A 12,156-nucleotide genomic window follows, 5' to 3' on the forward strand; every position below is an offset into this window, starting at 1 on the left:
TATTGTATTAAGACGTACAGAGTAAATTTTCCCTCCTTACTGCTAGTACTATTTACTATTATAAATGAACATAGCATCTTGGAACAGCTTTAGGCCCCCACTGTATTATGGTAAGCAACAGTCCTTACCATTTATGTTTTCTAGTAAACAGAGTTTCATTCAGAACTTGCATTTACAGAAAATATGACTTGGAATTTGTCCAAGAAAAAGAAATTAATTTAGTCTGGGTTTAATTTTGCTTGCCAGTACTAACTTGTAGTAGCACATGCAAGTTTGCCTTGAGAATGAGTAAGTGGTGTGGCTAAAGGATTAGTAATGTGAAAGTTTCTTAGGTCTTTTGTTTTGAAGGTGAAAAATTATTATCATCTGATCATAATTATGCTCAAAACATCATGAATTTCTGAATAGGGAACCTTCAAATTGGATTCTGGTTTTGTAGCTCCAAATAGAGATTTCCATTGGAAACGTGATCGTCTTTTCACTCAAGCCTGTGAGGAACACAAAATGCATCATGGGCATAAAATCTTTTTCACAGCCAAGGAAATGCTCTGTTTGCTTCACCATAAATCCTTTTCTTAGGACATGGCAGCTCACAGCAGCTCCATGAGTTTGAGTTGCATGAATTTCTTCATTAACCTGTGAAGGGAACCACAGATGGCTGTAACACACTGGAGGAGTCATTTAAGTCAATATCCTGAAGTGGGTCTTGGGCTCTAAGCATGGAATTAAAGTGAAAGCGCAATGTGTTGGCCTGGTTATCCAGAGCAACCAGCCTATTGTGGAGCCCCAGCATCTGAAGTGGAAGAGCTACATTGTCTCCTCTCACTACTACAGAGAAGAGCAATGCATTTCACATGTTCAGTCAGCGCTGCCAATTCGCATTTCCAAACTATAGTAAAAGCATCCAAAAATTTCAGAAGGAATCATGACTAAGTATCTTTGAAACAATTCTTTCTGTGATGACTGAATCTGATTTTCTTCCCAGATTTCTATCTTCTTAATATAATGTGGATCTTTTTTTAGAATTTCTCATTAGTTGGTGTGTCCAAATGCAAGTTAATGGCTTTGAGGTCCATGGCAGATCTTCACTAGACAAATGTAGTGATCACTTTGTTGCTGCTGATAAAATTGCAATGATGTTGTTTTTATAAGCAGGTAGATAAAATAGAGGAATCATATAGTGTAGGATAAAATATCTTTTCTGTAAGTGCTAGGTCAACTCTGGATTAACATATAGGAACTGGTGGCAACATGACCATGCAGAGGTGACACTGAAGTCATTTACAAAAACTTTTTTTTTATTGAAAAGTAAAGAGTGGTCCAGTTTGGTGGTAAGCTGAGCATTCTTGATTTAATTTAAGACTCACGAGTGTTGACAGTATTCCCGTACTTTTCTAAGGTTGAATTCAAGGTGTGCTTTTCGTATTAGATTTGTAGGATGTGATTTTCCAGTACTCAGTCCCCACAGAGACTGAATTTCCTAATGTGCTAAGGACTCAGAGACCCAGTCAAAGGAGGCTTTTTGTAAGAATTGTTCATGACTCTGCAAGTTCTGCCTCTTTAAAGAGTGCCTGATAGTATCAGTCCCAAGTCAAGAGAAAAATTACTCTAAAGTTTTCTACATTTTCATGTTAGTAAAATCATTTGGGGCCTATCTGTGATGTCCTTGTTCACACTGAGCAGGAACCTTATATCATGATGAGCCCTACTGAAATTAGCAGTCTATACTAGAGTAGTATTTTGTATGATCAGAGATATCAGTTTAACACAGAGGACTTTGAATAACAAAGCTTTTCAAAAATTGATACAACTGATCAACACAGAATATTCATATGCAGTTCAGATTATTTCATTTTCTGAAGTTTTTTTTGTTGTGTGTCCACTGCTATCTGTTCTACTTTGTTCTTTACTGTCCTCCTGTTGATGCTCTTAATACCACCCAACAGACTCCTAGGCTGCCGCTGTTCTTTTAATCCAAACTCCAGCTACAAGCAGCTGTTCTGTAGGCAGACTTTTTTTTATTAACTTAGTTAGGAACTATGCCATATCACGTTACTGTCTTCTGTTCCCGGCCCCTACAGCTGTAGTCAGTGCTTTCCGCAGAAGTCTCTACAGAAAGCCGTAACTTCTGTCTTTTCTCAGCAGATTTTTTTGTGCATGTCCTTTGCTGCCCTTAAGTTATCTATGCTGTTCTGAATAAGATTTTTTCTACAAAGTATTTCTTTTGGTTTAAATGAGTTCCACCGGCCCAGTTCAACTTGATCTCACTCTGTACGGTCAAGTGCTTTTTGCATCAGGAATTTCCTTTCATTTATGTTCTTAAATAAACATTAATGTCAGAGCACTCCACATTGCTTTGGAAGAACTGATTAGCTCTGCAGCCAGACGAGTGTAGGGAACTGGGGCCAAGATCCATGAAAGTAACTTCTATTTAGGTGCTTAACTTCCTGTCAATTTCTGTGGGAGTTGAGGCATGTAAATAGGTTTTAGGAGCTTAAAATCCCATGTGGATCTGGCTTCAGGCACTTTTCCTTGGAGTTTGGCCATTATATGAACAATGGTGGATGAACCTGAAAATGCCTCATTCCTCCTCCAGTCCAGAAACTGAATTCACCAGCATTTCACAGCCAGCTTCTCTGCCAGCTTCCTGGCTTTCAGAAACTGAATTAAAAGCTACTAAATTGAAAACTATGGAGTACATGGAGTACTATGGAGTGCATCAAAAGTTTCAGACTTTGAAATACTCCCTACTCCTAAAGCTAGCTGAAATATAGCAAATGTAATATAATTCAATAGGGAAAGACTGTCAGGTGTATGATGATGGGTCTTGAGACAACCTACCTGTGATTCCTGGGAGATATAAATACGGAATTAGCACCAGAATTCCAGCTAGCTAATCAGAGCACAGTTCTACTCAGTTACCATCCTACTGAACCCCAAACATAAACTTTTTCATATGCCTTTCCTTTAAATACACCCTTCTGGAACCAGGAAGAATAATAAAATTACTATTAGACATGTATCAAAGCAGGAATGTATCTATAGGAGCAGATACATAAGTCTTTTTTATAATTTCAATTTAATATGAATCATGGAGATGTGATTTTTGACTTTAATTGCTTTTATGTGTATACTGATCACTTCATCATATTTGAGTCATGTTCAGAAAATTTAGATAAGCTGCATGATTACTGTAGGAAGCATGGAATGGTTTGTTCAAATCAGTACCATCTGTGAATAGAAAAGGTTGGGGGGATTTTAGTCATTCTTGAGGAATGGAAATCTGATTCTCCATGCTAGAGTAATTGTAATCCTCTTTGTATCTGTAATCCAATAGCATAGTTGTCTTGAAATTGTCTTGTTGAACACACAGTCATCAAGTGCAAGAGACACAGCACCGCTGGGTGTCACTGCTCCTCACTGTGGGCCTCGGAGCACATCTTTGATTTACTCAGGACTCAGATCACATCTTTTCATTTGTTCTAATGAAAAATTACATTTATATCTGATTTTTCTATATAAGTTATGAGATAAAATGATCTAGATTTTAAGCTGACTAATGTTTAAGGCTCTGATTCCACTTTAACAACCTGTCAAGGCACTGGTGCAGAAAATTTTCCTGTGCCTTTGGCTGACTGACCCTTTCTTTCATAGGTCAGAAATTAGACATATTTTGCAATATGGGTCTTAATAAACTGGAAAAATTGTGACATAAAGTAGAAATAAAAGTTTTTAAGTTTTTCTGCCCTCAGTTCCTTCCCCGAGTCTCATAGAGGGAGTTTACCTCTTTCCACCAAATACAAGGATAGTCCAAGGAGGCTGGCTTTATTAGACCATAGTTGTCTGTGTGAAACCCCACAAATCACAGCCACTGTTGTTTTTCCTGATACAGTTTTTTGTTCTGTGTAATGGCCAAGAGTCTTTTTCATCATTACTGCAGCACTATTAACTCTCAATTCTGTTTTTATACCATCATCCATGTTAAAACTGGAGAAACAGTGTACCCTACTCTAGCAGCAGAGTCCACTGTGCTGGCTAGAACATGGGCAAAGCTCTTTCTGCCTGTGGCTGGCCTTTTTTAACTGTCTTGTTATGGGTGTACGGAGACTGCAGTTGTGCCAGCTACCGCTCTACCAGTTGTGCATTTGAGATGGCAAAGGGATGTGTTTCCACTTTCTTCTTGGCACCCAGCAAGCAACCAGTTACAGTTTACTTTGTTATTACAAGCCCCCTTTTTCTGAGTGTTCTCTTTATTATATTCAGAAAGACTTCTGTGTTTCTTCTTTTCTCTCAGGACCCTTAATTATGGTAATGTTTTGCAGAGAAATGATACTTTTTAAGATCTGCTTTGCTTAAAAACTTAAGATGAGGGAGTATAAGACTATATTGATCTTTTCCCCTATCCTCAGCCAGGAATCTTTAGACCTCATGCAGGGTGCTTTATCAGCATTTAATCCAGACTTTCATTTAAATCAGAGTATAGTACATTAATCAGTTTTCAGCAGATGGAAGTTAGTAATGGTATACTAAGAGGCATTACAGCCAGTTGTTTCAATCACCATGTTGCATACTTTCACACTCTTACTACAAACCTTCTAATGCTTGGTGTTCTTATCACAGCAAACGTTCCTAGAATCATGTGCCTGGGAAGGTGACGTCATATTCCTTATCAAAAAAGAGTAATCCCCTTTGGCTGAGGACGTTTGCATTTTCTTAAATTCTCTCCATTTTGATCTAATCTGATGTCTTTGGAATTGCTGACTGTCAATTTTTTAATTCTTGATATAGATAATATTGAGTCCTGAAAAGACTTTATTTTAATTCAAGTTCATAGTGAGACTGAGTGATAACTTGTGTTTCACTCAAACAGTTTTACCCGTACTATCCCAAGTTTTATCATTATCATCATAACTCTGTGTCAGACATACTCTTTGCAGTGTCTTAACTGATATTAATAACCTATACTCTAATAGAGGACAGGGCTTTTTAAAGAAGCATACAAAATTTTTATGTTAATCATTGAACATTTCTCTGCCTTTATTTTCCATTAACTAAGGGTCAAACTAAGCCCCTCTCTGTAGTTAATATATGTAGCAAATACAGTTTATAGAACTATTATGAAAATATTGCACTGCGTTTTTTTCACAGTGAACAAATTGAGTATTACATTTTAAAAACTCTAGCCAAGCAAGAAGGTACTGCCTGATGTGTTTTGATTTACTACTTCTCTTCTTGCGAAAAACAAGAGAGAAAAATAGCTTTAATTTTGGTATTAGGGAATATTATGATGAAAGCTGGCTTTAGAGAAGGCTCTTTTCTTGGACTGTAAGCTTCTGTTCTGTGTCTGCTTAGTGTGTGGCAGGGTGGGAGCATGCAGGGCTAGTGTATGCTCTGATGTTGTGTGCACATGTGTGAGAATGGAGTGGGAGGACAGAGGTAGTGCCCACGATTCCTGTGTGTGAGCCCTCTGCTGCCAGCTCCAGCTGCAGTGGGCTCGTTGGAAGTGAGAGGTTTGTGTGTCCTTTTCTCAAGCTTTTCATCCTCACACATTAGTTTGACACTGAATGCACATCACTATCCTGTTAAGTATTACTGTTTAGTGAATAGACTTCTGCTCGTTACATTATGATGATGTTCTATAAACAAATTGTTGCAGATGAAAGCAGAGATCAGATATTCCCATTAAGCTGCAAAAAAAAAAAAAAATGGAGGGCTTTTTTCTCTTCCCCAGACACATTGGCCTGGGATCCTTTTAGTCTTTAGGTAAGCCATGGGGCTTCTTCAGTTTCAGTTTAGGGATGTATCATGTGTTTTTCTTTTACCAGTGATACTTCTTCCTCCAAAGATCCAAAAGCATTCTTTAAAGTTAAGTGCACAAAATGATTTCTGAGCTGATTTCTCTGCACAGTTTTTGCCACAGAGAGTATTAGTATTATCTTACAGAGACTCATAGAGATAATATTAGCTTACTTAGTGACTATATGATCTAGCACAAAACCATATGTTGCATCCAGTCTGTGAGAGCTGGAAGCACAGTGTTGGCTTAATATAGATATGAATATCTGTGTGCGTGCGTGTGTGTGTATGTGTGTACATCCACATACTGCTTCTGTCTCCATGCACATGAATATAAATCTGTGTATACACACAAAAACATATTGCACACTTAAATTATACAAGCAGATATATATATATACACACACACACAGAGATATATACACTATACATTTGCATATAAATACACGGAAACAAAATTTATGGGAAATTATTTTTTGCCTTGTATTGCCATATTATTTAGCTCTTCTTGCTTTCTTTCCTTTAATTTCTTGTTTACCTAACTGTTTGCAAAACCCTTAGCTACATTATATAAATATACACAAACATATTATATTTATTGAAACTTTCTATTCAGAAGGTGAATCAGAACACTTATGAAACCTTGAGGCGTTGCCTGAGAATTTCATATGTTACCAAGAGAGACGGAGACAAATGAGTATTTCTAAGTGAGAGGTGAGGAATCCCAGTTAGCAACAGCAGTAAAAGATGCAATAGATAGACCAAAAATAACTTTGCTTAATATTCCCTCCCCCAGTTGAGACATAGCCACAAATGTAGCAACAGCAATGTCACACCTCTCAAAGCTGTCCCTGCATGCCACACCTAAAACAATTTTTCTTTATTTCAAAAGCTATAGTAAATGTTTGCCAACTGTATAGTGTGATTTACAATAATGGAATTGTTCCTTATTGACCATATGAAAATGAATCCTGCTGTTTAGATGTGCTTATTTAAAATATTTTTTAAATACTGGATAAATGGGTTACAGTTGCAACTAGTTTTGATCCAAATGAAGATATCTTACTTTAAATTTTAAAAATGTTTTAATTTTTAGTTCCCAGTGCTCCCAGGGATATTGGTTTTTCCAATGTGCAATCAACAAGTGTGACCTTGAATTGGAGAACACCGAAATCTATCTTTGGCTACTTTCAAAACTACAAGATTACCACACAGCTACAGTCTGTCCACTGCAGTGACTGGGAAACTGAGGAATGTATTGAATATGAGATGCATCAGTATTTATATGAAAATATTGTGGATGACCAGATAGAAGGGACAGTTTATGGACTAAAAAAATACAGATGGTACAGATTTGCTGTTGCTGCCAGTACAAATGTTGGTTATGGCAGTTCTTCACCTTGGATTTCTACACAAACACTTCCTGGTTGTAAGTAGGGATGTTTGTCATATGTTATATTGTTATAACAATGTAATGTCTGCCTGAATAAGTAAGAACCATGGGTAGAAGTAATTTCTTCCTAGACTTATAAGAGTGGTGAAATTAATGAGGATTTATTTTAGCTCTTCAAGTATAAAATATCTTATAATTCTATAGGAGATATGCATGCTTCACACTACTACAGATTTTCATGCCTTTTGTTTGCTGTCCTATATTTACTGCTTACACAACAGCAAATTCCTTTCCCAGTCCTAGTCCACATCTAGAATTGATAAGTGTGAACTTTGGCCACTCAGGGTTGATATGCAATTTCCAGTTCATCTTTACATGTTGGGATGTATCAGTGAAAAGCAGACTTTTTAATTATTCTTTGATTTAAAATGTGTTCACTAATGTCGTAGCACTTTCCTGATAGTATAATGGAAACAATAGCTTCCTTTTCTTTTCAATACCATATCCACCTAAAGAAATTACAAATCCGAGTATTCATGTAACACCTAGAAATACTAGAACTATCATTGCTTAGTTGAGGATTTCAATTTCCAAATAAGAGGAGAGTTAGTCCTAAGTTATCACTAGATATTTGGGGGAAGGGGACATGAAACAAACTATTTAGAAAATTGGCACTGGGACATGTAACCTTTCCTAGCACTTTGCGTCCAGCCTAGGTCAAAGCACATCTGAGATCTGCCATTTGGCCTGTGTGGAACCACTGAGAACCACCATGAACGGCCTGTCTAAATCAGAGATTTATCCATACATATCTAAATTCTTTCCTCATCCAAAGTCAATAGGCAATCTTAACAGAGATACTGAGGACTTAAATGATTGTGTACCAAGGACTATTCAGTGGTCCCCATACTTACTCTGTTCCATTCAGGTTTTTACAATCACTCAATGTGAATTCAGGAGGCTTTTATGCAATTTTCATTATAGTAGTATCTGAATTCTGTGTACAATAATGTATCCATCTATCCTTAAATACCTCACAGATTCTCCTAGTAGATGAGGAAGTACTGTCATCTCCATTTACAGATGAGAAACTGCAATGCAGAGATTGTAAGCCTCAGAAGGCAAAGAGATTGGGACATTATGGTAGTGAACATAACAATAGCTAGCTTTCATGTAAAGCACAGAAGCAGTCCTTGGGACTGTAGAGGACTGGAATAAGCTACGGAGTCATTGTCATGTATGCTTGCTTTCTCTGTACAGTGTTTTTATGGGATTGCTCTGCCTGTAAGTTAAAACAATATTTTAATTGAAAGTAAAGAAAAAGATCAGAAAACTCCAAGAAACATATAACTCCAATGGAGCAAGAGTAGCTAAAAAAAGTTATGCAACCTGTGAGCCAGCAGCTCTGGGGAGGTTTCTTACTGTTAGACAGATAGATCTCAGCTGCTGAGAAATGCAAGTGCTTTTTTTTCCAAAAATTGTTGCTGAGTATAGGAATGCTATAGCTTTAAACTGGACAATGAGGCAGACAATTAAAACGCATAAAATCACATAAAGATAGGATCATCTTTATGATCCTCTTTCTGGACAGTGATAACCGGATTTAAAAGAGAGCTAGTTTCCCATCAGTTCTGCTGAGGAGATGGAAATTAAAAGTAGAAAAGTTGTATTGGACTGGCCAAACCATTTCCGTGCCAAAACATTGTCATTCTCAGCAGTAGATTCTGTACGCTCTATTAGCTAATTTAAAAAACAGTAGAGGGTTAGAAGATAAAAATGTACCACCAGTTCTTCTCAGCCCATATGTGTGAGGCCACAGGCCTGTATTTGTAGTGGGGGAGGTGGGCAGTGATGGGGCAGAGGGCAGCAACAAATTTCCTCTGAACGACATCAGTGACGCACTGAGAGCTGAGTTACGTATGAAACACACTGACATGGAGTTGAGGAAGCATGGGCAATATTCCAGATATCGTAGTTGAGTACTGGTCTCTCTCCTGAGGTAATGGCAATCAGCTGAGGAGGAAAAAACAGGAACATGACATGTCACAGCTGGCTAGGCAGCTGGCAGCTGAGACATGGTTCAGCAGTGTAAGAACCTCCCTGAGCAATGGCTGATCTTTAGCAAAGGCAGGACTCTAGCTACCTTGTATGTTGCACAAACTAGTCCTTAAAAATATTATTAAATAGACTAAAAAATCTTAGTTCCCCTCTCTCTTTTGCAAGGGGTGCAGGGATGAGAAGCTCAGGATGCACAAAAATTGGTCTGGCACTCCAGGCGGCTTTGCAGACTGTATCCACCGAACAGGTGTGGATCCCCCTCTCCTTTCCCTAGTGGACTGGGCCAAGCATCCTCTGAATTAGCCTGTTGGTACACAGCCAATATACATGGTCTGTTAGGGCTTAAGGGTGTTTAGCTGCTATGTAAAACAGCTCGAGTACTTAGCCCATAAAATCAATGGGAGTTGTGTTGGCAGATTTGAGGGCAGGGGTTAGCCACTGTTTCTGATTTTCAAGAAATGCCTATGTAAGACTCTGCTTCTGCCAAAAATAAAATTACTTTGGTTGGGAAATAATACTAAAATCATTTTCTGCAGAAATAATTGGGTTCTCAGAAATTTTTATTTTTCTCAAGCCTAAAGAGAATACCACAGTTATTATACTCAGGTAGTTACAACATTTAAGCTGAAAACTGTTATACTTAGCTCTTAGAATATACAGAGATGGAACTTTAACCAACCAACCAAACAAACAAAACATTAAAGCCCCTGAATATTCTTTATATTTACAAATGTTGAATATTTGAATGTTTGCTGTAAAGCAGCAATACCTAATAAATTCTGCATATTCAGTTACTAAGGTGAGGATGTTAGGTAATGTTACCATTGTTCCAGTTGTTCACTACAAAGATAAATTTTACTGTTCTTGCCTTTAAGGCTATAGGAATTATTTCTAAGACTCTTTAACCCATTTGCATGTTTTAAACAAAAAATGATGCCTGTGTGCTGTACTGGAAGAGGTTATAGTGTTACTCAGTGAAACAGGTTATGAGTTACTTAGTACAATTCAGTTATATCCAGATAAACCAGTCAGCCTTCTGTCTTGCAGATTATTCTCACAGGAGTTGTCCTACTGTCTGATAAAATAGTTTGATGGCACTGTTATTGCTTAGCTGATGCATTACCCAAGAGCCAAATCTACTTTGCAAGATGAAGTATTTTCAACTTGGCCTAGATTTACGTAGTTACCAGTATAGGAGATCACAGTGCTGTGCCACTGTGTAAAGTAAGTAAAGGAAAGAGCAAGAAATGTTTTCCATAACTACAGAAATTTTGTTCTCTCACACTTACCCTGAGTTTCACTTTTGCATTGATAAGGAGAATCAGATTGGCCCAACTCATGCTTTCTAAGAGAAAAATCACCTTGGGGGGTCAGTGTTAGGTGGAAAATGAATGGCAGTGAGATCATTGACCTCATTTTGAATCTTTTACAGTTACACAATGCAATCTTTTTTGGTAAACTGCCAAGTCTCCCAGTGCCAGGATATACTGAGATACAAAGGAAAATCCCAGATGTTGGAACGTCCCATAAAGGCTGGGACACAGATGCAGGGGGCAGACAGTTCTGCTTCTCTTTTCAGCACCTTCTTTCCCAATACTTGCTGATAGCCAGTTGCTCGGTGTATTTAAAGAAATGCTTCTGTATGGTGAAAAGAAATAATATTGCATGTCTTGCGGTATGCCCTTTCTTCTGGGAGATTTTGCCTGAGAGAACATGGTTTTCTTTGTTCCATTTGTTCTCTCAGTGCTAAATATTGGAGGATAAATATGACCCAATGTAAGACATACGTTTAAATATAGCTGAAAGTAACCTAGATGATTATAAAATGAAATAACTGAACCTAACACTATTTTTGCTGGGAGAAAGAAAAAAGGGCTGATCTTAACTAAACTGGCAAGCATGAATTTCAATTAGAAGGCTGCAGTATTCAGTCTTATTTTTGAGGGTTATGCTAAATGATGGGCTATCCAGACTTACCTTCCAGCTAACGCACTTAACTGCTGCCTTAGCATCAGGACACAGATGGATGGCAAAGATGACCCTGACCTCCATAAGACCCACATTCCTGTGCAAGGATAGAAGCATGATAATCAGGAAATGATGGTTATTAGTTACAGAAAATGCATTATTGTGAAAACCAGGAGAAAAGTGCTTATGAGAGGAAGTGATTGGATTATGGGGGAATGAGAGAATAAGACTAGGTCGTTTCTACTGAGTAAATTGCTGTGATTTATAAGAGAGAGGGTATAGTGATATCATGGCCTCATATTGACTGGACTCCTTTCACAAATAAACCTAAATCAGAATGTGGCAGTTACCCACTGAGGCAAACACAGTTTTTAAAAAGGTTTTTTGTAAGACATGAGGCATTTTAGACACATTTCATTTTCCAGTTCTCTTTCTAATTATGCAGGTTATTTCAGAAATTATTTTTAATTTTTTTGTATCATTCTTATGATGAAAATAAAGCAGGTCTTTATGCTCAGATGTATTCTAGATAAATATCTCTAATACCATATACTTAGAATTTCCTTGCAGAGATCTAAAAATATATCAGACAGAAACTGCCTCTGGTAATAAAGTAACTTTAGGTTGGATAATTTGTAGATTAGATTATGCTTTAAAATTATTTCACAGCATCGTTGTCTAATGAATAAACTTAGATTGGCTTCTGAACAAATTTTAAGAAACTAAATGTCTCCATTAATGCTATTTAAAAGTAATGGAAAATTGTCTTCCCAATCTCACATTTTTAAGGTTTGGAAACTAACTAAGACTTGAAAACCAAAGTTATATACTGTTTTACACTTTTCAGAAATTTCGGTTGGAGATACAAGTAACCCCAACGCCTTAGTTACTGAAAGCATTTTTTACACTAAAAAACTCTGCCTGAACAAGAAGTCTGACAT

General features: G+C 37.3%; 1 protein-coding gene across 2 annotated transcripts in view; it reads left to right on the top strand.

Annotated features, from left to right (window-relative positions):
• Nucleotides 1–12,156, top strand: part of PTPRQ (protein tyrosine phosphatase receptor type Q) — a 142,688-nt gene that overhangs the window by 84,130 nt on the left and 46,402 nt on the right. For both annotated transcript variants that reach the window (XM_064509559.1, XM_064509562.1), the window contains one exon: nucleotides 6,893–7,225. In XM_064509559.1, the coding sequence (XP_064365629.1) occupies nucleotides 6,893–7,225 (333 nt within the window). The remainder of the gene's footprint in view (nucleotides 1–6,892; nucleotides 7,226–12,156) is intronic.

Source organism: Dromaius novaehollandiae, chromosome 1 (genome assembly GCF_036370855.1).
Source record: "Dromaius novaehollandiae isolate bDroNov1 chromosome 1, bDroNov1.hap1, whole genome shotgun sequence".
Lineage (NCBI taxonomy): Eukaryota > Metazoa > Chordata > Aves > Casuariiformes > Dromaiidae > Dromaius > Dromaius novaehollandiae.